A 25,882-nucleotide genomic window follows, 5' to 3' on the forward strand; every position below is an offset into this window, starting at 1 on the left:
AACGTCGTGATTTTATTGTTTTATTTTTATTAATTTTAATTTCATTTTTTACCTACGTGACTCTACCGAAAGAACTAAGAGTATGAATTGCTTGTACTTCTCTCAATCCTGCCTTGCCTGGCACGTGTTCAGATCGTAAATGTTGTAAATGTTGTGGCTTGGCTCTCCAACACACCGGTGTGCTGTGCTAGTGACGAATTGGCCACGTTCTCTTTACGTGACAACCCTTACTAGTTGGCTGTGTCGGGTGGTAGCGGGTTTTAACGACACATTTATAAAAAAAAAAACCCTACTCAATTATGGCTAATATTGGTCGCGAAAGCGCACTGCGTGTTAAACCGGCACGTGATGTTGGCCAGTGCTGGCACCGGCATTCTATATCGATGACGAGAAGCAAACTCGAGCAGCACCCACCGACCTCACCCGACTCACACCCCACACCCACCCCCCCGGCAGATGACAGAGCGCGCCCATCACCACCCCAATCGCCACCACCGACAACCAGCGCGACCACCCCACGCATTTCTTCCTCGCGGAAGCACCTCCAGCGGGGATTTCCGGAGCGAACCGATGCCACCGACAAGCCGGAGAGACGCGGCTGACACCCCCCTCCCCCCCTCCCTCACCACCACCACCTCCTCCTGTCTCCTCCTCCACCGGGGCAAACCGCTCCTCATCTTGAAGCGCCACCTCATTGCGAGTTCACCTCCAGCCCAGCCAGACACGGCGCGGTCGATCCTCTCTTCTCTACGATGGGCGCAAGAAGTCAGCCGTGCCACGCTCGCCGCTGCTGCTGTTGCTGCTGCTGTCACCTCCGTCTGCTGTTGCTGCTGACGCTCGTGTCCACTTGCGCCGCTGGTGATGCCGCTAGTCATGTAACACCATCGTCGTCGTCGTCGTCAACATCAGCATCAGGGGAGACGACGCATGCAGGTGGGACGCCACGCGACACTTCCTTGAGATCTCGTGAGACATTTCCGCGATGAAGGGTTCATGTTAATAGTCGTATTGCTACACTAGGATGGGCATTATTATGAAAATGCTGTTCGCCTTTCTGGCGATAAGACAGGTGTAAAGATGTTAAAGCACCAAGCAGAAACGTTTTGCGAGGCGTCAAGTCTCCATGAACCACACCGACTCGCTGTGCAGTTGAAGCTCTGTTGAACTAACACGAGTTGCTTACTCAAGATGGTCAATGATTTCACTATGGAACACGATTTTTGTTCCTGCGAAGTAAGTGTTATTTTGTAATTGCTTATGCCTCAAAAGTATAGAAAATGGCTATTATTATTCCCCACAAACTTAGCTTTTGTGACCATGACTTTACGTGAAGGAATGACACAGAAGCACACCGCGTTTTCTCATTGAAAATAGGTACATTTCTAAATATCACTGTCCTGGTCACAAAAGCAAAGTTTGTGGGGAATAACAGCTATTTTCTGTACTTTTGAGGCATAAGCAATTAGAAAATAACACTTACTACCCAGGAACAAAAAAACGTGTCTTTGTTACACAGTATTTTCAGTCGCGGGCGAAGCTGCTGCCGTGTCTAGTGCTAATTGAGAAGTGCACGTTTTCAGGTCCGCACTCTTCCACCGTTGGAATGTTATTGGTAAATGCCACTTAGGCTGTGTGGAATATTTTGTTGTTGTTTTCGCTGTGGGAGGAATCCGGAGAACTCGGAGGAAACATTTACAGAACAGGGGGAGAACATACACATCCACGCAGAAAGGTTGCCGAGTTGAGAATCGAACCCAGGTGCCTCTCGCTGTGAGCCACAAGTGTTAGCACTGCCCATAGATATCGTTATTTAACGTGTGGGATGAACGCGGATGTCACACCGTGGGTGACGATGCTACGTGCTTGCCCCAAATGTCCTTGAGTTTAAATCCGGGATTTGCTGCTGCTGCTGTGTGTGTGTGTGCGCATGTTGGGTGGCTGTGGAGCCGTGGCGCAGTGGTTAGCGCAGTGCGCTGTTGCACCTGGTGACCTGCGTTCGTGTATCGGCTGCGACTAACGCCAGTGGCAGGTTACATCTGAATCGATCTTAGACTTACCCCTTCGCCAACACGTACAGAACTGGCCAACGTGGTGAAGCATGGTCAAACCAACAACGACATGCTTTCATCCAGCAGTGGTATGGTAAAGGACTTAGAAGTTCATTTAAGTGGGGAGGGGGGGGGGGGTAGGAGGGAAGTGGGGTGACACGGGGGGGGGGGGCAGCGGGGGTCCAACTCAGCCGATCATTTGTCCGGGGTCGATAAATCAGTACCACATGGCGTAAAGGCAGCAGTGATGTAATTCGACGCTCAAGAATCAAAAGCAAGAATCAAAAGCGGGGAAATCCCAGTGAACGCATTCACTGGAATTTCCCCGCGTCACCTGGGGTTTACCTGGGCAGACTATTTTTGGTAGAGCACGTGTGGGTGGGTGTGTGCGGGTGTGTGCGGGGAGACGCTGCTGCTGAAACTTGACCGTGCCACTAAGAGGTGGGGCCTTGCTATCGGCCTTGTTATCAGCCCCACCGAAACTAAGCACCTGTCCTGGGTATTTTGTATCCATCGGACACTCCACCCCCACAACTCCCAATCGGTGATGGGGCAGTTGTGGAGAGAGTGGAAAGTTTCCCATACCTGGGCAGTGTGCTCATGACCGGCTCTGGTTTAACAGAAGAGGTCTCACTCCGAATCAGTCGAGCCGCAATATATTTTCATCGGTTGCGTAACGCTGTGTGGAAGCTACCTGGTCTGTCGCTCCGCACGAAGATTCAGGTTTCCTCGGCCACAGTCATTCCCTCCCTTCTCTACGCTTGCGAAACGTGGACCCCCCTAATGGAACATCTTTGCCGGTTAGAAACATTTAAGCTGGCCTGCCTACGATCCATCTCGGGTTTAACCAGGCTGGATTGTGTGAGGAGCTCACAAATCCTTAACAGACCTGGACAAAGTCCCATCGGTGAGCTCCTCCGACAGGCAAGGCCGCGTTGGCTGGGTCATGTAGCCCGCATGTCCAGCCACCGCATGCCGAAACAGCTTTTGTTCGGCGGGATCGAGGGGGATAAACGGGCGCGGCACGGGCTAGAGAAGAGATGGAGTGATGTGGTACAGGAGGACGTGGAGCTGAGTAGACTTGCCGATGACTGGTACCAGCGGTGTCAAGATCGGCCTCTGTGGAGGAGGCTCGTGAAGGACGCTACTGGGCAGTTGGCGGCAGTCGCCCTCCAACAACAACGGAGGTCGGATGAGCGACGCTCACAACAACGAGCGGAGTGCCGGGTGGCTAAAGCACAGCAAGTTGGCACAGTAGGGGGCACAGGTGGTGCATCAGCCAGTCATCTCGGTCATCTCGGACAGTCGACCCGTGGCACCTGGGTCTGCCCCGTGACCTCCAGTCAGCGGGCGTTCGACACTTCACGTGGCCTCAAAGTGCACCTAGCCTGGCACAAGCGTCGTGGTGACGTCACAGCCACTTAGTTAGCGAAGGGCGGTTGTTGTTGTGTGTGTGTGTGGATGTGGGGAGCGGTCGTTTAGCGGTTAGCGCTGTGCTGCGCTACGAATCTGGCGACCCGAGTTTGATCCCTGCTCACGGCCAAAATCAGTGACGATTATTTGAACCAGTCCTGGGCCTCCCCTAGGTGGACTCAGCCTCAAATGAGTACCTGGTGCGGTGTGTAGTAAATTATCGCCACTGGGGAGACAAAGGCGGCCCGGGCGTGGTGCTGGCCACCCACCCCCGTCGTGTGCCGTGCCGACCTTAATAGGTGCTCACTAACAGCACTTGTCCATACAGTCTGTGAAGGCTATACGGGGGATCTTTGTCTTTGTGTAGATGTGTGTGTGGACGTGCTGCTTATTAGTCGGAGATCTTGCCTTGGTAAGCCCACTCGGACCATCCGTGTTCAATAGCGATCAGCAACAGTCGAGATAAACTGAGCGAAGTTCCGATGTCAGAGCATACTTCATGAAGCTGGCACCACTGAGATTCTGCGTTTACATCTGAACGATCTCCTGCGGCTAAAACTCGTTTTTAAAGTACAAAGGAGTTGCATGTTCCCAGCCCGGATTGGTCGTCAATGTCTTTTCACGCGAACGATGAATGTACCACTTAAAATGCGTGTCCCGCAGATGATTTGGCTGCGTGCAATCCAGCTTTGAGAGTCGCAGTAAGAAGAAGTGAAATTGACTGTGGCTAATATTCTTTGGCTCTTTTGGTAAAGTCACGTAGATAGGTTCAAAGAAAATAACCCATCTACGTGACTTTACCGAAAGACCCAAAGAATATTAATTCCTGCAGTCACGAAAGCTTTAAGTCAAGATTTGACCGTGGGGAAGTGCTGCCACCTAGTGTGTGTTTGTGAGATTATATTATCCAACTGCTGCTGTCTGTCGGCTGGACTCGAGAATTGACGTAGTCAGTCCTCGGCTTACGAACACGATTCGTTCCCGGGCGGGCCGTTCGTAAGTCGAACGCTTCGTAAGTCGGAACACACCAATGGACTTTATTTAAATGCCCATACGGTAAGCGTTATGAAATGTGTTACGGTTAAAAAAAATGGAAGCATTATGATGGTGAAAAAAAACTCATGAATAAGAAGCAATATTGTACTTTTGCATATAACACTGTTTAAAAATGCTGTATCGTAAATAAAACATTAGATAAAGTAGCATAAATAGAAAGGCCATCAGCTGAACTATATTTGTTGCGAATGTTCGCTTTCTTGCCCTTATAGAAGTGCAAGTTAACTCCCAGCACCCCGCCCTCTTCATTTTTTGGGACACCAAACGGCCACAATTTTGTTTCAAGATGTTTCTGCCAAACAACCCGAGTGGTTACCCCACAGTAGTCTGGCGCGTCTCGGTTCACGTTCTGTCAACACGAGCGTAGAATCGCAGCCGCTGGCGTGTGGACAGATTGATCGACAGACAGATGTAGAATTGTAATTTCGATTACCTTCATGATACTCTTTGGTTCTTTCGGTAAAGTCACGTAGGTATAAAATGAAATAAATCACGACGTTTCAATCGCAACATAAGCGGTCGTCCTCAGGCGGAAAAACATCTAATCCTGCAGTCACGATACCTTCATGATATTAAATGAAAGCATACAATGTGGTGGTGGTTGTGGCGACGATGGTGATGTTGATCCTAAATGTACAACAGTGACAAAAGGTGGTTTATTTATTGACGATTTTTCTGATTGTTTCCACGTCGGTGATGATTTTTGTGGTAACAGCGCCGACGTAAAACATGGGCGAAGTTGATAGTGGCACAGGTGCTGGGATTGGAATTAAAGGTGGTATTTTTGTCTTTTCCACAGTTCATCCAAGCTCCGAGGAGATGCAACGCAAGTGTGGCTTCACACTGGAGAAAATCGGAGGTGAGTGCAACGAACTAAATATTCAAAACGCATGTCGATTCTAAATGTGGAGAAAAATCCATGCGACCACGGGGAGAAAATGCAAACCCCAAATATGCAGCCATCGTCAGGGTCGGGATCGAACCCACGACCTCCTGTATACCAGGCGAGGTAGTTAACGTCTCGTTCGCCACAGTAGCGTGGAGGTCCAGCAACCCTCGTCAACACTTTTGAACAGGCTGTACATGATAACAATATCGTGTCATCCTGAAGGATGCCTTAAAGGAGGTTGGCCAGGTGGCTAAAAGGTGAGAGCACCCAGCTGAGATCCTGGGTTCGGATGAGTGAGGCTATCCGTGGTTAACCCGGCTTGATGGTCTAAACCTCGTCACCAATGGCTGCACACAAAAAACACCACGTAATATTGTATGTTAAACTTCTTTCGCACCGTACGTGGGGGGGGGGGGGACAACAAAGAAAATAGTTTTAAAATTAGATTTAGAGTTTTCAACATTGAATTTGGTTTCAATTGATCTGGCTGAATTCCAGCTCTGAGATTCAAAGAATACCGGCGGGGATCGTCACGCATCACGAAACTCACAGCAGAGCGCTCGTGAACGTTCCATGTAAAAGGGCGAAAGGCCGCTTGAAGGATTTCTACAGAGAAGTCCTCTGCAGGAACATCTCCACAGCCGTCTCTCGCTGCGGAACTTTGCGAGATTTCTGAATGGATTCTTCCACTCGTGGCTACGATAATCGACGAGCAAAATTGGAATACATTTGGCGGGGGGAAAACACACCACAGAAAAAGGGAAATTCATGGATTAAGAGGAAGACACGACTCGTACGACAATGGCGTGCTGTTACGTGCAATTATAAAAGTAACATTGACTCGCAGCGCTGTTGCGGTTGCAGATTTCTCTCGTAAGAAAAAGTGGTAAATTCACCTCTCAAATCCCAGCTCCGAGCCATAGGTTGGCGCAGCGCTTCCCCGTCCACTTTAGCGGACTCTACAGGGCAGCGGTGCACAACCAGCGGAGGAGCTATTCGTGACTGATGTTGTTTGTGAGTTTTGAGTGTCATGAACGTCGTTATAAATTTTTTTTGAATATTTGACTTCAATCACTGTTTTCCTTTGTTTTTCAGAGTGCAGAGCAAAGAAATGCAAACATGCCGTGTCGCCGTGTTTGGAAACCGATGATCCAGCAGGTGGGGTATGACAGGACCGCATCGAAGTGTGTCGTAACCACCCTCGCTTCGGCACACGGAGAGCCACGTCACACCACGTTACACCGCACATCACAATCCACACTGACACCGCACTGCCGAACTCGTGACAAGCCACTACCAGTCTAAAGCACGCCATAGCACTCGTGATAAGCAGCGCCACAACGCAACGCATGGGCAATTCTGCACCTGCAGCCCAACATTCTGATGATAACACGAAACCTCACCGAGCCTGATCATCGTTATGTATCTCAAAGTCACGCGGGCTCAGAAGGAATGCAAATTATTCAAATCATTGAGTTCCAGAGGGGTAACCAAACTCTGAAGGTGGTGAATTTAAACCCCAGAAAAATGGAAATGCTGTCCAATAATTTATCGACTGCAACGTCTGTAAACTATTAAATATTTTTTTTAATCTTACCAGGTAAGGCCCACTGAGCTATATAGCTCTTTTTTAGAAGCGACCTGGCCACAAATGATAGCTCAACGAAGTGGTTTATCACGTGGAAATTGACCACGGCCAAATACTCTGAATGCATGTCGATTCTGAATGTCGAGGGAAAAACCGGAGGACCTGGAGAAAAACCCATGCCACCATGGGGAGACCATGCAAGTTCGAAATATACAGCAGCAGGCGTCAGGGTCGGGATAGAACCCACGAACCTCCTGTATACCAGGCCAGGTAGTTAACATCTCCTAGCCACCGTGATGATGATGAGAGAGAGAGAGACACGCAAACTCCACATATACAGCAGCAGGCATTGTCAGGGTCGGGATCGAACCCACGAACCTCCTGTATACCAGGCGAGGTAGTTAACATCTCCTAGCCACCGTGGCGCCTAATGCGAGTCTGACGCCATCGGTCAGATTCGCATTGCTCCAGGCGGTTTTATCGAGTTGCGTTTGGCCCTCCTCTTGCACGCACACGCTCGCCTCGTCGAGCCTGCGACGGCTGTGATTGGCCGTGGGGCCTGCAGAGAGATAGAGAGAGCTCTCATGCGGAGGCTGTAGGCCACACGCCGTCGATTCGCTACAGCCGGCCAGGGTCTCCGTTGTGGAAGTGACTGGCGGATCGCAACAACGCGAGCGGGCATCACGAGCGGCGACGGTTGCCATCATCGACGTTGGATTTCAGTTGGGTTTGTGGAGAGATAAAGGTGCAGCCCTCAAGTCGCTTGCTCTCTCCACTGCCGGCGGAAGGGTCTTTGCTAGAGGGTGCTCTGCGGAGCCCCTCCGAAGGGTACTTGGCCTATTCTTCCACGCTGGTCAAATGTCATGGAAGGGGTGGGAATATCCACACTTTACCCCACTGCACCGCAACCTACCGGTCGACTAACTGGGGTGCACCGATTTATACTGCTGCGTTGACAGAGTGGATGAGAGAGACTTGCTCCCGGTTTCAAGAATAACTTTTTTCTTGATGGGAACAATTTGCAGCCCTTTTTGACAATCCTCTGCGGGATGAAGGCCTTCCCATACTCTGCCATGGCAGTTCATCATACTTCATCAAGCAAGTCAGAACGGGTTGGTGAGGTGACCAGTTCGGATATCGCTTGCCACTCTGATGTTAGCTGTGGCCGGGAATCAAACTCAGGATGCCGTGTTGAAAGTGCAGTGCGCCCCCACACCAGTAGATTTTGTTGAAATCTGTAAATTGCTTTTGGTTGCTTGCTGAGTTCTTTAATCCCTTGGGAATCTGAATTGTGCCATAATGCCGGATTGCGCCCTGAATCTAAATTACGCTTTGCATTTGTCCCAGTGTCTGTCTTGTGAGCGGGCGACATTGCGGGCAGGGAGCACTCACCTCGCGATGGGAAGGTTGCAAGTTCTAATCCCAGATAAGGGTCAGCTCAGCAAATCAGTCTTCCAGGGAGGGGGTCTGCAAACAAGAGTGCCACATTGTTATTGATTTGAAGCTCTGTGATTTCTTGACTTAAAGCTTTCGTGACTGCAGGAATTCAGATTCTTTGGGTCTTTCGGTAAAGTCACGTAAATAGGTTCAAAGAAAATAACAAAAAAACTACGACGTTTCGATCACAACACGAGCGGTCGTCATCAGGAGGATCGCTCGTGTTGTGACAACCACTTGTGTTGTGATCGAAACGTCGTAGTTTTTTGTTATTTTTTTGTTATTTTCTTTGAACCTATCTACGTGACTTTACCAAAAGACCCAAAGAATAAGCTTCAGAACTGCTCGTGTTGTGTTTAGTTCCACCCCCCCCCCCACGCACCTCCGATGAGCATGGTTGGCTACGTACGGTGTGAAAGAAATTCAACGTACGCACACACTGCCCAAAGACTAACACTGCCCATATACTCAACACTCCACCTCCGATTGATACGGTTGGCTACGTACGGTGCGAAAGAAGTCCATCGTACACACGTAGCAAGCGAACGGTGGCTGTCCTTTGATGTGCGGGCAGTGGTGGGGCGACGCCTCTAATCCCGCACTGCGGAAGCGCCGAGGGTCGGTGTATCCGCGACACAGCGCTTGTCATACTCCCTGTTCCGTGGGCGTCGAGGTGCCATACCCTGGCTTGCCAGGAGAAGGCAGCACAGGAAGTGTGACACTGACCTCCCTCTGTCCCATCTGTACGGGGATGGAGTGCTGTGTGGGTTTTGCCCTCCAGCTTTGCCTCAGGTTGTCCTCCCGCTTAGAGTATATCGACTGCTCACGCTTTGGTGGAAACCATCGGAATCGAAATGTTTGCGGATTTGCGCGACGTTGCAGAAACGACGTTGCAGAAACGACGTTAAATCAAAGCTACATTTGAACGATCGTTGTTATTATTATTATTTAGCACCGATGGCTCAGAGCTGCCAATTGAGTTGTGAGCGCCCGTCCCTCCGCCGATTTGATCAGGGGGGGACACTTCGCATGACTGAAGGCGTTGAGCGTTGCACCGAACGCCGGTCGGTCACCTTCACACACCCGTTAGAAATTCCTCGGTTTTCCCCAGTGATCCTCCCCTGTACACCCACGCCTCCCCCCCTGCCTCCCGCGGCACCCTGGCCTGCGTCCTCTTTTCCGCGATGACTCCGACCCGAGTTCTCTGTTCCTCTTTCAGCGTGCGTTGTGGAGACGTGTGAGCAGGCGTTGGTGGAGTGCGAGGGCCCGCTCAACGCCAATCTGAGTGCCGAGGCAGGTAATGTGCACAGCTGCTTGAATACTTTTGTTGCATGTGCTTCTGTACTCGTGCGTGTGAGCGGCTGTGCGCACCACCACGGCCGGGCGTGGTGGTGCTGGCCACCCTAAGCTAAAGTAAAGTTGTTTTTATTTTACCAGGTAAGGCCCACTGAGCCTACATAGCTCTTTTTCAGAAGTGACCTGGCCACACATGATAGTTCACCCAAGAGGCTTATCATCATATGGAAAGTTATAGCAGCCACAGACTCTAAACGCATGTTTCGAAATGTGGAGAGAAAAACCGGAGGACCCGGAGAAAAATCCATGTGGCTACGGGGAGAACACGCAAACTCCAAATATACAGGCATCAGGCCCGGGATCGAACCCACGACCTCCTGTATACCAGGCGAGAGAGTTAACATCTCGCTACCCACCCCCTCGTGTACCGTGCCAGCTTTCATAGACGCTCCTTCCTAACAGCACTGCCCCAACATTCTGTCAAGGATGTACGGGGGATCTTTGTCTTGGTTGTCCATTGAGTGAATATGTGGTCAGGTGGCATATAATTGACCATTCTTTTGGGGTTGATACATTGAATACCACTTCCTGGGAAGAAGCCAGCTATGGGTTGTCATATGGTGAGACAGCTCGGGCTAGCTTCATTAATCACTTACCGCCACTGATGTTAGCCATGGTCTAGAGTCCAACTCTGGTTGCCAGGTTCATAGCACAGCGTGCGAAACACTGGCACCTCTGTTCCAACCATTTCCTGTGATAAGGCAGCGTTAATTTTAAGCGCTGTGGTGCTTTTATAAAAAATTAAAAATTAAGTGCTTGTAAACTTTTGTGCCTGTCCTTAACAATGCTTGGTTCCTGAACTGATGTTTCCAGTCCTCAAGGATTGCATCCAAGTCCTCTTCTGCTCCCATAATCCCCCGCTGCCACCCCCCCCCTCCGTGTGCAGCGTGTGAAAGGGATGGCTTTGCAAAAGTCACCACGAACTGCATAACTGAAGTTTCCAAAGGCAAAGACACAATTTCCCGTGAGTACCCAAGATGCCTCTCTGAGCCACTAACTTTGAGGCCCTGGATTCCAGGCACGAAGTGCGTGTGGCTACCCTTTTTAAATCCTTTATATTAAGTTCACTTGCTTGCTTGCTTGCGCGCTTACGACCGTGCAAATCTTTCGGTCGTTTTTTAACCCACTTCCCGTGATCCAATCGAGCTGACATTTTGCACACAGACTCGTTGTGCGTGACAATTTATTTTCGTGAATTTTTTTCCCCAAAATTTGACACTTTTTAGGATTTTTTTTATATTTAATTACCAATTGCTTAATGGTGGCAGGCAATCATCTGACCCATAGGTGGCAGCCATCTCAAGCCAGAGGACGAGAGGATTCTAGCCGCCACACATATTAAGGATTTATAGTGAAAAACTTTGTTTTTACGGATTAATTTTTTCTTGCTGAGTTGTAGGGCCTTGGCTCTTGTGTTTAAGGTCAGGTCGAGACCATGGTTTCCAAAACTGCAGCCTTAACATCACGTAACATTCCAACTTGCGGCTGTCCGCACTTTGTTTCCTCACACTTTTCAGCTGTTGTTCCATTTTCCTTGTCAGTGGCCACCTTTATTATTTATATGTCATCATTAGCAGCAGCAGCAGCCATGATCAATTCCCTGCTGGATGAAGGCGTCGTAGCCTTGTATACTTCGACTCGATCAAAGAAAAAGTTATCGATGCTCACATACGACAGCGGTGCTCTGAGTTCCCGGTCACCCTGTCTCTTGGCCCCTACGGCAGGCTCACAGCACCCACGATTACAAATGCTTCCCCATGTGCCGCTCCCGTGTGCAGACTGCAAAACCAAGGGCTACCTGCAAGTGCGGCGCAGGTGCTTCTCTTCCACGTGGAGGATGCTGCTGCAGCAAGCCGGTGAGTGCCTCCCTCACCACACACCGAAGCTCACGACCGATGGAGCCTGTCACAGACTGTTGGAGCAAGTGCCGTTCGTGAGCACCTACTAAGGTCGTGGCCAGCACCACTGCCTTTGTCTCCCAAGTGCGGATGTGTACACGCCGCATCAGGTTATCACTTAGGGACGAGTCGACCTAGCGGAGATCCAGCACTGGTGCCAGATATCACTGGCCTCTGATGTTAGCCGTGGACCAGGAATTTAACTCAGATGACCAGGTTTGCAGTGCAGTGCTTTGACCACTGCGCTGCCTTGCTCCCCACACACGCACGAAATCACAAGCGTGCGCGCGAGCACACGCAACACGCAAATCGTATTACAGGACACACGCGGACACACGGACACGAACGCGCACAGAGACAAAGAGGCCCTGTATTGCCTTAGCAGACTGTTGGGGCAAGTGCTGTTAGCAAGGACCTACACAAGGGGTGGGTGGCCAGCACCAGGGCTGGTTCAGATATAATCGTCACTGGTGTTGGTCGTGAGCAGGAATCAAACTCGGGTCGCCAGGTTCGTAGCGCAGGCGCGCTAACCGCTACACTCTCTCTCTTGTTCGTCCATCAAGTTGATGATGACCATGGCACGTTTGTCATTTTGTTGGGTTTTGATGAGTGCGCAGATGGCTGAAGAGGCCAATCCGAGCCCGGAATTCTCTGTGGCACACTGGACAGGTCAGGGAGGATGTAGAGCTCTGAGGTGCAGCCACACGTCCTTCCTTGGTAGATTTGTGCCGTTGCCTCTTCAAGATAGCACAGCAGCTTCTCCTACTCTCACAGAGGACTGCACCGTCCTGTACTTTTCTTCTCCAGGCAGGTCGGTCCTGTGCTCGGGGTTCCCAGCTTTTCAAGTCGAATCCAAAGCTCTTTAAGGAAGCTTTTCAAGGAAGCTTTAAGGGTGTCCTTGTAGCGCTTTTTGGGGCCACCTTGCGCTCGCTACACTACCGCTCCCCACACACGCACGCACATATATTCACCAGGGTTGCGATTTCCGCACCAATTTCCGCAAACATGCTGTTTTCGACCACATTTTGCGGTAGTTTCTGTGACCCTCTTCCGCACAAATTTCCGCAATTTGCGGTGATTCCTGTGAAGACTTCCGCAAATCGTGACTTCGATTCCCGCCTTTCTCGGTGCCGTACTCGCGCGGTTGGCGCACATATCTTGCGTATGCCCATTTGGCTCTGCTGACTTCTGGAAAAAACGATATGTATATATGAACTATGGATTCCTGCATTCAGACAGCGTTGTTGGTGCGCACGAACTGTGAAAAAATCAATGAGAGCCGCGAGCTCTTGTGCGTCGAAGTACTTGTCGATGCCGTCGATGAAGCACACTTGCCACAAGTACACGACGCCACCGTTGACATGTTTGTCGCCGATAGGAATCCCTACGGTTGCATCTTTCCGGATCGACGCAACCCCCGGCGCTGTGCTCAGGCCCTTTTGCCCAGCCCCATGATGTCTCCTAGCGTCTGCCATTCGGAGCCCTCGCAGTACTCGTAGCGACAAAGGAAAAACAAAAAACTGTAGCATTTTCTTTATTCATATTCTGTCGATATGCAAAACTATTCATCGTCGCTCAGATTGCAGCGTGTTGGGAAATCCACTGGTAATTTTGGCCAGGCGCTCAGATACCCACGCTGTTTTCGATACGCTCAGATACACACGCGTTTCCGCTCAGGTAATATCCTCGTCCAGCGTACGCTCATTTGCCTCTGTCGTAGCTACTTTATACCTCCTGCGAATATATACACTTTACTGCTAACGATTAAAACTTTGGCGCACAGGTCGGTCGGCTGTGAGAGGGCTTTCTCTCTGCGAAACAACATCAAGCCCGAGGTGTGGTTGCTCCTCTCGTGCAAGCAGTTGAACGCGCTTATAGTTTGCGCCCGCGACAAGCCAAAACTCAGCATCTTTCACGCCGAAGACGACATGAAGCGCTGGAAGAATGCGAAGAAGTGAAAGTACATGTGCTCGTAATCACGGCTCCGCATTTGAATAAAGTATGTGGTTCTTGTGCGGAAATGCGGAAATCATATATTCATTCCAATCAGTAACTCAAAGCCCTACGTGATGCTGGGCCTTGCATGTATCCTTTCCAATAGAACGCATTAACGTGTTGTTAAAAGCGCGCGGTCATAGTAGTCTTTCCACCGTTTGCGGTTGACTTTAGCAAAAATGCGTGAAAATTTGAACCCTCCTTCCGCATTTTCCATGCGGAAATCGCAACCCTGATATTCACACACACACGACCAACTCGCAAGCCTCTCAGCGGCACGTACAGACACATACATCTACCAAGGAATTCTTTCACCGCTGATGCATATGATGCTGCTGCCATGGCGCCTGTGCCAAGCCTGATTCACATCGAGGCCGCGTGGGGTCATTAATGTTCGCTAGCAGGGATGCCGCGGTGGCTGTGTTGACTTGTGGCTCCAATCAGAGGAGGCATCAATCTCCACCTCGGACGACGCAAGAATAGGACCGGCCACCGCTGCATTGCAAGTCCAGTGTGCAACGCCAGCTCCCTAATCGATGAGTTCAGTTATTCAATCTGTGAGTTCAATCATCTAAAACAGATATCCACAGCGGAGACGGAATGATGAAATCAGCCCGCACGCATGCTCTAGGTGGATTGTTAAATCAAAGGACCATGCGAGGTGAAGACAACTTGGAAAGGCCTTCATCCAGCAGTGGATTTATAATTTCTGCTGCTCATACATTGGCAGACTAACCCTGTAATTTCGGTTAGAGGCGATGATCCCGTGGTGGTGGTGGTTGCTCATGTTCCACGTGTTCATTGCCTCTGCGATGCCGTCGCTGCTGTATTTCAGCCACAGAGAGGACGGGTGCCATGAACTTCACCGACGACTTCTTTGGTGGGTGACCTGGAAGCCTCCGCCCAACTCCAAGAGGCGCCAGCACACACCCACACATCCACAAGTGCCGATAGACGTTAACGCACCGAGAGAGAGAGAGCCACGCTTAAGGAAAATGAAAAAAATACTTGTCGAAAAATAATCTGTTATATAGCACTTACTGATGATCCAAGATTCACCTTTTAAAAATGTTCAGGGCAAACTAATTTTGGAAATGGTCAATGCTACACATTACATATAATGAACACGTAATTTAACAAATAAAAAATATGTTATTGGGCAATTAATGAGCTTTTATACACGTGGGAGGAAACCTGGAGAAAACCACCCACGTGAGCACCATTAACACAACGAGGTCTACAATAAATAACTCTTTGGTTATTTCGGTAAAGTTGCGTAGAAATAAAATAAACAAAATAATAGAATACGACGTTTCGATTGCAACACAAGCACTCGTCATCAGGTAGAAAACAAACCTAGTGAACTTAGAAATACATTGCAATCTAACACAGAGAGTCGGCTAACGCAACAGTCAGCACCTCACCTGGTTGATTACGTTCTTCCAAAGATTGCTAAATTTGAGAGAAAGACAAAACACAGACACAGAGACACACAGACAGACACACAAGCACAGAGAGACACAACACAGAGACACAGAGGGAGAGACACACAAATTTAGCAAAGTCACGAAAGCTTCAAATTAAGTCTAAAATAAATGTAAAACAAATACTGCAGAAGTGATTAATATACTGTATGTTGAAAATGAAATGCTGTGTTTTGTGTGCAGATTGTGTGGATAAGAATTGCTTCAGCCAATCGGAAAGTTGCCCAGAGAAGAACAGTGCATACATCAGAAACGGTCTGTTACCATCTCTACCACCAGCACAGCCAAAACTACCACCGTCACCCAACACCGTCACTACCACCACTATCACAACTTCCATCAGCATTACAACTACCACCACCACCACTCTCAAAACTACCATTACCATTACAACCACCGCCACTCCCACAACTACCATCACCATGACAACTACCACCACCACCACCGCGACCACCAGCACCAATGATTTAAAATTCAATGGCTGCATGTTGTGCAAGATAATTACATTCATTATTCCACACAGTTGTGTAAGGTAACTAAGTTGACTTCATTTCAAAGCAGCTGAGGGGTGCTATTGGTAATTAATTAGTTTCAGCGACACCACAGAGCAGGGGAGGTGAGTTCGTGGGCCGTGTTTGTCCTGTGGGCCCTCGTTTTGACAACTCTGAGTTGGATCATAATATTGACGACTGTCCTCCCCCTCCTCGCCCTCCCCTCCCCTCCCCTCCTCAGTGACTGCACGAATCTTCACCCTGGAGGGCTGCACCTACAGCGTCGCCACCTTCCCTCAGGGTACGACCGACCACAAGCGCCACCGCTTACACCCCGCGGCAGCAGTAGGAGAGCCGTAGCCAGACAGGTTGACACCTGGGCAAGGTGCCAAACCCCGGGCTGCCCACCCACCCACCCAACTGCGCAGTGCCAGTGGCACCATCCCACCAACCTTCATTGGAGCCACCGGCCGCCACTGCTTTCTTCGTTTACAACAATTGGGATGTGCATTTGGGTGGTGCCCCATCCTGCAGTTACTTCGACACTACCCAAGCAGGGCCAGATGTAGGTATCTTTTATCGCAGGTTCACAAGAGGACAAAAGATCGAATCCCCTATCGAACCACCTTCCCTTTACACGTGTTGTGACGTATATTGAGTCACTACGGTGTTTAGCGCCAGCTACTGAGAGAAGAGGGGAGCTGTACGTGTTAGAGCCTCTCTCTGGCACCAGAGTATGTATGGCATGGAAGGGGACCCTAGGGGGCATGGTTCTGGTGACCGTCAGAGAGTGGGTACTTCAGGACGTGACAGCCTGGGTGAACCCGAAAGGGCACGTGACCAAGAAAGGGTAGCGAGGGGGGCCCGAGGGGGCCGAACAGGACACGTGATATGTGGCCCGGAACCTTCTGGTTGGATCCAGAAGAGGGCGTGGTCATGGGCGGAGCCATGCCACGCTTAGGCGCATAAAAGGGAGGTCCTGAGAGACGATCGGGGCTGTCTTCTGGAATCAACCCGCTGTGCTACGTCTCTTCGGTCTTCGGTCGTTACGCTCGGCTTCGTGGGTCAGGCAGTGCGTTACTGACTGACCCGGTTATGTAGTTACCCCGTTGTAGTATAGTTACCCCGTTGTGGTCTAAGTTTCTCGTGGTAGTTACCCCCTATTTCGTTATCCCGTACGTTTATGCAGTTACCCTGTTGGGGTGTTAGAATAAACGTGTTGCCTCCAAGTTCAAGTGTGTGTCTCCGTGGGACCCACTACACACGTACAAACGACAAAGAACTCTCAGATAACTTTAACAGATCTATTGGGGCAAGTCTTGTAGGTGAAGACCTTTGAAGGTCGGCACGGCAAACACGGGGATGATGTGGCCAGCACCACACCCGGCTGCGTTTATGTCCCTTTTGGTGATGTTTACACATTACACCAGTTATTCATGTGAGGCTGAGTCTACCTAGGGGAGGCCCAGGATCGGTTCAGATAATCGTCACTCGTGTTGGCCAGTGACGATGATGAATAATTTCCTGAAGAAACTCCCAGCACGTGGAGTGAAACGTCAGACATCGTGCCGAACAACACGCGGTGGGACCGTGAAACACTTGGAAGAGCTACAGTGCCACCTGCTCGGATTGTGTCCATTTGCTCATGTTCGTATTTGCCTTCTCACACCCACACATTGGCATCTGTGTTCTCGTGCAGAGTGTGAAAATCCTCTCTGTCCGAGAGCTATTGACGTGTGCTTCAAGAGGTTCCCATATGCTGGTAAGCACTCTTGTATAAACCACACTCCCACCGCCGCCATGATGATAACCATCCTCCCACAATCCTTTGGGGCAAATGATAGATATATAGGATGGGCAGGCCTGACTCTAGCTCGATGAGGACCTCCACATCTTGGGTGATTTGGTCATAGGCTTTTGAACATGCATCCTTCTGAAATTTGGGTTACGTTTACAACTTAATCTTATGAACTTAATTTTGATCAACGCTTCGCGTGGAATGTTTTCGCTCTCGTTTGCTCTCCGTCTGACCCATTAACTCACTAGCACACTGCATCATTCTCGCCTACCTGACCTCACTATGGGATTCATAAAAACGATATTCAGTGGCCTCTCCCTGCGGCGGTCCGGGCGTGCAGGGTTGATGGTGACGCTGGCTGTAATCGTGCTGCTTCTGCTGGCCTTGGCGGTGGTGTTCGTCGTACGTCGAAGAAGGAAACTTTCACACCATCCCAGAAGCAACCACTCGGTGGCTTACGTCAGGGTCATTTAAGCCCCGGCCGGTGATTGGCCCGGAGCAAACTTCAATCCGAATTTTACTTTCCGAAGGTTTTATATCATTTTTATTTTGTAGGTGTGTGTAAGATTTTTTTTTTTCACTTTGTGTTTGTGATATGCAAGTGACATGCAAATGATATGTTAATCTAACATCTGGGCTAAGAGAACAAACGAACCTTGCAACAAAATGAGCCAGAGAAGAATGCAAAACAATGCACACGAGAGGGTAAAATCCAGACGAAAATAGAATCGGTTCCTGAATCGAAATCACGGCCTTGAATCATGATTATTGATCAAATTACCAAGGAGGGTAGGTGTGCACCTATCCATTACTAATCATAATTTGACAAATGCACCGCAAGGGTTGAACGTGCCCGAGGTACAATGTGGGAGAAGTTTTCCTGTTCGGGTTTTGTGCCCCCTACAGGCGGAAGAGCCACATTTCATTTTATTAACCATTTGACAGGTGACTTTATTGAGGGCCACCTGAGATCCGTCAACATTCTGCCGCATTTCGCTTCTGTGTTACTCTGCCACGAGGCTGTGTTCTATTTGGCAGATGATTAACTGGGTTTCACTCTACGCTTATCCGCTCATCTGTTGAGTTACCCCTCGAAACTAGGGTTGAAGAATACATGTGCCAAACCATGCTTTGCTACAATCAAAGACAACTAAACGTTTAAAGGACCTAGTTGGCAGTGGTGTACACAAATCGCCACATTAATGATTTGTACTGCTTCAAAGCAACCACACATTAGTATGACGTCATAGGCTAATGGTCCTTAATCAGTGCAGAGAGATTTACTTAAAGTTGAGTTGACACTTTACATTGTGGAGGCCCGAGAAAATTGGGCAATTTTGATAAAATCCACAACGGAACGGTTTGGGATTGACATTTGAGTAGTTTTATTAGTATTACGGGTTTATATTCAAGGAAACTACTCATGTCTGTTTTATATAACATATTTTTGTACAACGCATGTATGATGAATTTAGACACTGGTTAGTGTTAATACACTGGAGAACCTACGTGTTTATCTTGAACGAAGACCTGGAATTCCTCACTAATATTCATGGATGCATCATTGCCCCCCTTTAATGCAAGCTCTATTGAAATACGTATTTTTGTCCTCTGCGTATTCAGAATATGGTACCGTAGCTTTAAAGAAATTGTATTTTCCACAGGAATGCTTGCAAAAGACACTTCTTATAATAGGATACTAATGGCATGTATGTAGTGGCATGTAAATGCAACAAAATCTCAAGATGCTATGCAGAAACACAATGCGTTTTTTTTAAAGAGAGTGCAGTCAGTGACAGGCAAAGGAAGGAAAGATCTTGAGCCAGGACTTGATTGAGTACAGGGAATTGACAGCACGTATGTCTGGGGGAAGGGAGTTCCAGACGATGTGGGTAGCAGAGGAGAATGAGTACCCTCCTTATGAAGATGTAGGTCCCTTGCTGAGAAGTCCAAACATGTACTGGATGATTATCACTTTATACAGGCATCCAATACGCCACATGTTGGGTCTTGTTTATGTGTTAATGGTTAATAGTCTATACCATGAGGGAATGTAATGTAAGTGCTCATTTTCCACCAGATATTGGCCGATTCTGGTTTGCGGTAAAGAAATGAATTGGGAGAACGCACGTTTACCCCTCACAGTATCATTAAGCCATAAATGTGTTTTGTTTTATTTATTGAAGTGAGCATTAATAGAAAATTAAAGTTCATGCCATTATTATGCACATCCTATGTAAAGCTTAATTTTTGTGAATCTTTAAGTAAATGTTGTATAGTCAATTCCGGCAGGTCCGTTTAAAAGCAGTGGATATGTATTTAACAAGCGTGTCTGGTTTGTTTCAGAATGTGGGGAAATAAATCTTTAAGGCAGTTGTGTCTGCTTTGTTTACTTTTTGTTCAAATAACGTTGCCCTATTATAGTTTATGCGTATTAAAACTATGTCGATTTATGTTAACTCAACACGTTCTCACAGCCACTAGTAGGGTTCGTATTACTGGTAGAAACCTCCTGGTTACACCAGCCCACACGGGATTATTGTGTCCGTCCGTCTGTCGTGCATCCAAAAATGGGAGGGATGGGGCTGGGTGGAGAGAATGGGGAGGGGCTGGGTGGGGTGGCGAGGGGCTGGGTGGGGAGGGGCTGCTCACCCCGTGGTGCCCTTATAAAACTCAACGTTTAACCTACTCACGCCGGCTTGTGCCCGCCCTCACAGTCGGGCATATTTGCGGAATACACCACGCCGCCGTTGACTCTGGCCATTGACCGAGCAACCCAACGTTCCTACCAGCTCCCTCCGCAGGAATGTGTTTTATTTTTGGGTTAGGCCACGTGACTGCTAGATTTGGCTATGAGATTTGTTCTTCAACTTACCGGCGAGCTTTGTACACGTGGCGATTCAAGTTGTTTCGGTACGTCGGGTGGTGAAGGATCTCACGACACACATTTGGCTGAGTGGTGACGTGAAGTTGGCCGAAGACAAAACAATTGTGAATGGTTATTTAAGTCTAATAGGCCCCGATGTAAAGCCTGTGTGCGGAATATGTGCCTATAAAGCTTTTAATGATTCTCCTCCTCATGAGTCAATTTGATACAAAAAGTTTGGTCGTCATCGTGAATGTCGAGCCTCCAGTGGCTGCAGGGTTTACGTCAACCGAGTTGCACACAACGGATACAGGAGGGCTCCTCTTATTCGCGGTGATATTGTGGACCTATTTCCCGGGTCTTATAATTAATCCGCGGGGTTATCTGCGATTTTACCCCTCTTATACTGCGGTGATAAAAAAAAATCACGGATAACCCGTGGGTATTATTAGGAGTCATTTGCCGTGAAATTCTTCTTACTCCACGGAAAAAATTGCGGGTGTCGGAAAACTGCCCGATATGCGTGATGCGTAAAATCGCGGTCAACTGTAGGTGATACTCAGAAATAGGGGCCGCTGATAATTAATCGGGAGTTTTCGCAGACACTACAGCTGCCACTGATAATAGGAGTTATGGATAAAAATGGGAGTGGATAACAGGAATTCTCCTGTATGACTAAATATGGGCAAAGTGGTGGCACGGTGGTTCCAGCTCAACAATATGACTCCTGATTTGCCTTTCCTAGAGTGCCACTCGCTGTGTTGACCCCACGAGTACAATAGGGCGAGTCTCGATCCCACGGTCAGTGGACCTGTTTTCATATTGTTCATGGACCAGTGCCTTCGTGGCGTTTTGAGAATTGAATAACGCCGTCAGTGTTAACTCGGCAGTGGTTACAGACCGAAATCCAAACACCCACACGAGCAAGAATGATGCAGGCTACATGTTGATGTTATTTTCACTGGTTAAGGGCATACAGAGCAAAACAAAACCGTTTAAAACGTTTTTTGGCTGCAGTCATTGGATTGATGATAATTTAAAAAAAATGTTGCTTAAAAAAAGGTTTTGGGGGGCTTTCCGGCATATCCCTAAGTCTGAAGTCGAGAGTTTCACTGTCGTACAATGCTTGTAGTGACGTTTTGGGGAGCGGTAGTGCAGTAGCTAGCACGCTGCCCTAAGGATCTGGCGACCCGGGTTTGACTCTCGCTCACAGGCCAACACCAGTGACGATTATTTCAACCGGTCATGGGCATTCCCTAGATCAACTCAGCCTCAAATGGGTATCTGGTGCGGTGTGTAAACATCACCGCTGGGGAGAAAAAGGCGGCCGGGCGTGGTGTTGGCCACCCACCCCCCTCATGTGTCGTGCCGGCCTTCGTAGGTGCTCGCTAACAGCACTTGCCCCAACAGTCTGAACAGGCTATACGGGTGTCTTTGTCTTTATAGTGAGGTTGGACAGGTTGTTCAATGTACGAGAACGAAGAGGCTGTTTCTATGATGTTTCCAAGATAACCGTAACCTTTTGACCTCCCTTTAAACTTCCTGTAAAGGTACGAGGGCATAGCAGTGACACATGCCTGCGTGTCGATTTTAACTTTCAGTGTTACCAATGAGATGGCTTTTTGGATGGAAAATAAAAACCGCAAGATAATTACAAATACATACTCTATAAAGTATGGTATATGAAGGAAGGGGCCACCATAAAACGTTGCCAAAAATTTCGCTTGCAGTGTGAATACCGCCTATAGGTGGGAATGCGGGAGGGCTTCAACGCACGGATGATACCTCGTTTCTATGATGTTTCCAACATCACCGTAACGGATGATACTTCGTGATGCATTTCTTTTTTACTGATAAAGTCTCCGTGTTTATTGTCACAACATTTAAATAAAGGCCACGCGATGCCCTTTTAAGACTGGTGGCCTGACTCGTGCTCATGCATTCCATCAGAGGGCATGCGGAGCCAGCTTTCCTCATAAATATTGCATCTTGGGTGTGGATTACTGCACTGTATCCCCGTGTGACATATTGTTTCCGCCTTATTAATTGCAATGGCAGACGCAGGCCCTATCAGCATCTGTCCAAAATGTACTTGTGTTTTTTTGTAGGTCATTAAAAACTGACACGCTTGTCAATTTCTCTGACTGTGGTTTAGGGTGTACTGCATTGTGTTACGACTGATAGAGATTCCCATTGACAGGAGGGTGGGGGGGGGGGATGCTAGATTGTGAGTTGTCCAAGTATAGTTGTTCGTCATGAGGTGTGGCGAGGATGGCTTCTGTTACGGGTCTGTCGGCAGCTGTGGTGGCTTTCTAGCCCACTAGGGGCCCAAGGCAGAAATTATTCTTGGGTGGACAACCAACGTAACTCGATGTCACATTTGCAGTGATGGACTCATTTCAATGAAATATATTTTTAGAGTGTTGTTAAAATGAGCTGTGTAAAAGCTTTATGAGGATCTGAAATAGGGCTGACATTTGGGGCACCCAATGGGTTCGTGAATCCGCGGTTGCCTGAACTACTTTGGGCTTCTAACCGTTTGCTTAGTTTGCTTATGCCTGGTAGGGTTGTCTGGAAGGCAGTATACGTACAGTATAGACTACAGTATACTACAGTATGTGCCAGTGCAGGGTGCACTTGCTGTACTGTATAATTCTTGATCATGCCTTCGGGGTGGGCAATCAGGCTGGCTGCCCAGGACACAAATCTGTGAGAGGCACAGAAAATATATGCGTGCGGATTAGGGATGAGTTTCAAATGTAAAAAACTAAGATTTTTAAGGTCAATTTGTAATCTTTTTGGTTTTCTTCGTGTACATTGTGAAGATTTAACGCGACTTCATGCGGACAAAAGTTACGTGATCCGACGCCACGTGACAACACCTTTAATGACATAAAATAAGTGATGCCATCTCCTGTGATGTTATGCTTTCGGATTGATCTGAAATAAAAACAAATATTCGGAACATTTAAAATGTTGTTCCTACGCTCAGTTTGCACTTTATTTATTAATATGAAAATCAAGGACTTATCCTTGGTAAAGACTGTTATATATATTGTTTTTAAAAATCCAATTTCACAGTCTTGTATGGATAAAATCAGAACCCTTTGTCAATCTGCTGCTTGATGAAGGCCTCTATACCGTGCCAGTGATGCACGTTATTGACGATATATGTCACCATGCTGGTCCGTGTGGGTTGGTAAGAGGGTTTCAGGACCTGTTCAGATATTACTCGCCAACTAACATAACCGAACTCAGGTCATTGGGTTCTATTACATAGGGCAATAACCACTAGCACCGCCGCTCCTCATCACTATAACACATGTATATCATAGGTAACACACACACATGCCACGCTGTGGACAGCAAATAACAACAAATGGCAGTGTTATTACGAGAGGATTACTTTCAAGGATTTAGAAATGCTCTGTCCATGGCTCCATTACGTTTAGGCTGGGCCTCTTGTATACACTATTGTATATACAGCATTGGGAAGGAAAATATTCCACGTGCAATACAGTGTATTTTTTCACCTGATGACGATTGCTTGTGTTGCGATCGAAACGTCGTGATAATTTTATTATTTTACTATCTACGTGGCTTTACCGAAAGACCAAAAGAATATGAATTCCTGCAGTCACGAAAGCTTTAAGTCAACACAGTAGTTTTATATATATTTTAGTCGTTGTGGTGTCCCGGGTCACTCTTGAAAATGAGACCTTATTATTGGTCTCTGAGTTCTCAACCTGGCTGAACAAAATAAACGGACGAGATTATTGTCCTACTGCAGACAACAAAATTAATAAGCACTTTGCAGAGCGTCAACATTGGGTTATTTCCAATGCAAAGGCTGACCTCTGCCACGACGGGACAGTTAAATAACTCGCAGTACTTTCTTCACCTAATGCTGGATGAAGGCGGACTCACGCCGTGTTGGTAATGGGGGTTTTCATTGTTTAACCATACTTCACCACGCTGGTCAATGCGCGTTGGTGAGGTGGTGGTGGTGAATGGGGGGGGGGGGGGGAAGAGACAGCCTGAGCTGACTATCTCTGGGAAAGCAAGTGGGAGTCAGAGTGGAGGAGTCAGCGACACTTAAAGGGGGAATGGTGGAAAAGAGAGGGAGAAAACGGGGTCGAAAGACATTCGATGGACAGGACGAGAAGTGAGGAATTGGCGGTATGGATTTATATCGTGAGCTAAAAGGAGCGTGAAAGTGTGACAGAAGGGAGGGGTCGAGTGGGAGGGAAGGAAGTTTTAGGGAAGAGAGAAAGACTAACGGGAGCGGGGGGGGGGGAGCAAGGCGATGTTGAGAGTCGTGGAGAGAGAGAGGGACGAGAGAGTGCAATTTGACAGAAGAGTACAGAGGGCGAGAGGTGGCATGGCAGTGTAAGAGCGCGCTTTGGAGGAGAGAGTTGAGAGCGAATCGAGGGAGGATGGATCAGTTCAGTTCATGTATTAGGTATTGCCCTGTGAGCCATTCGGCTCTTGAATCGGGTGCAACCGCAACAAACAAAAACATGAACAAGAAAACATCTTAAAGTGACTACACGCAACAGAAAAATCCAGGAAAAAACAGAAAAAGTCTTCCAAAAAAAAACACTATTTCAACGCTGTGTGCAAAAATCCCAGTGGGATGCAAGTCAAACAATAACAACCATAAGACAATTTAGATGAAAGTTATCGGTCTAACTCTGTACTACAACAAGTGTGAGCGTCCATCGGCAGAAGGAGGGCTCAAGAGAGGAGGAGGGACTTGGATAGGGGAGAGGCACGGGAGAGGAGGCAAAGAGGGTGGGAAGGGAACTGAAAAAGGGGAGAGAGCAGCAAGGGAGAGCTGAGAGGGAGGGAACGTATAGGGGAGGGAAGTCAGAGGGAGATGGTACAGGAGGGGGAGGGGACTGGGAAAGGAGAGACGAGAGAGGGGGGAGGTGCCTTAGTGAGAGAGGGAGAGGGAGGGACTTTGGAGGGGAGCGTTTAGGAGAGATAATTCAGAGGGAGAGAGACAAAAGGGAGGGACTTAGAGGGGTGGGGGGGGGGTGACACCTCGTGAGGGAGAGGGAGGGGACTGAGAAGGGAGGGGCAAGGGTGTAAGGGGGTGGGGCTTAGGGGGGGAGGGGCAAGGGTGTAGTGGGTGGGGCTTATAGGGGAGGGGCAAAGGTTTAGGGGGTGGGGCTTAGAGGGGAGGGGCTTAGAGGGGAGGGGCGAGGGTGTAGGGGGTGGGGCTCAGAGGGAGGGGCAAGGGTGTAGGGGATGGGACTTAGAGGGGAGGGGCGAGGGTGTAGGGGGTGGGGCTTAGGGAGAGGGGCAAGGGTGTAGGGGGTGGGGCTTAGGGAGAGGGGCAAGGGTGTAGGGGGGGGACTTAGAGGGGGGGGGCAAGGGTTGTAGGGGGTGGGGCTTTGGAGGGGAGGGGCGAGGGTGTAGGGGGTGGGGCTTAGGGGGGGGGGCGAGGGTGTAGGGGGTGGGGCTTAGAGGGGGGGGGCAAGGGTGTAGGGGGTGGGGCTTAGAGGGGGGGCAAGGGTGTAGGGGGGTGGGGCTTAGAGGGGAGGGGCAAGGGTGTAGG

At 48.8% G+C, this 25,882-nt stretch overlaps 1 protein-coding gene across 1 annotated transcript; it reads left to right on the forward strand.

Moving 5' to 3' along the window:
- The first annotated feature begins 626 nt into the window (after positions 1-626).
- LOC133347508 (uncharacterized) lies at positions 627-20,024 on the forward strand. Its single transcript, XM_061559817.1, has 11 exons — positions 627-933; positions 5,317-5,376; positions 6,502-6,564; positions 9,651-9,728; positions 10,674-10,751; positions 11,566-11,643; positions 14,516-14,560; positions 15,348-15,419; positions 15,897-15,956; positions 17,355-17,417; positions 17,794-20,024. Exons 1-11 carry the CDS (start codon positions 753-755, stop codon positions 17,925-17,927), a joined length of 912 nt encoding a protein of 303 aa, XP_061415801.1. The 5' UTR covers positions 627-752; the 3' UTR covers positions 17,928-20,024.
- Positions 20,025-25,882: the final 5,858 nt, after the last annotated feature.

Source organism: Lethenteron reissneri, chromosome 26, assembly GCF_015708825.2.
Source record: "Lethenteron reissneri isolate LAM-NWPU_2019-01 chromosome 26, ASM1570882v1, whole genome shotgun sequence".
NCBI classification, from domain to species: domain Eukaryota; kingdom Metazoa; phylum Chordata; class Hyperoartia; order Petromyzontiformes; family Petromyzontidae; genus Lethenteron; species Lethenteron reissneri.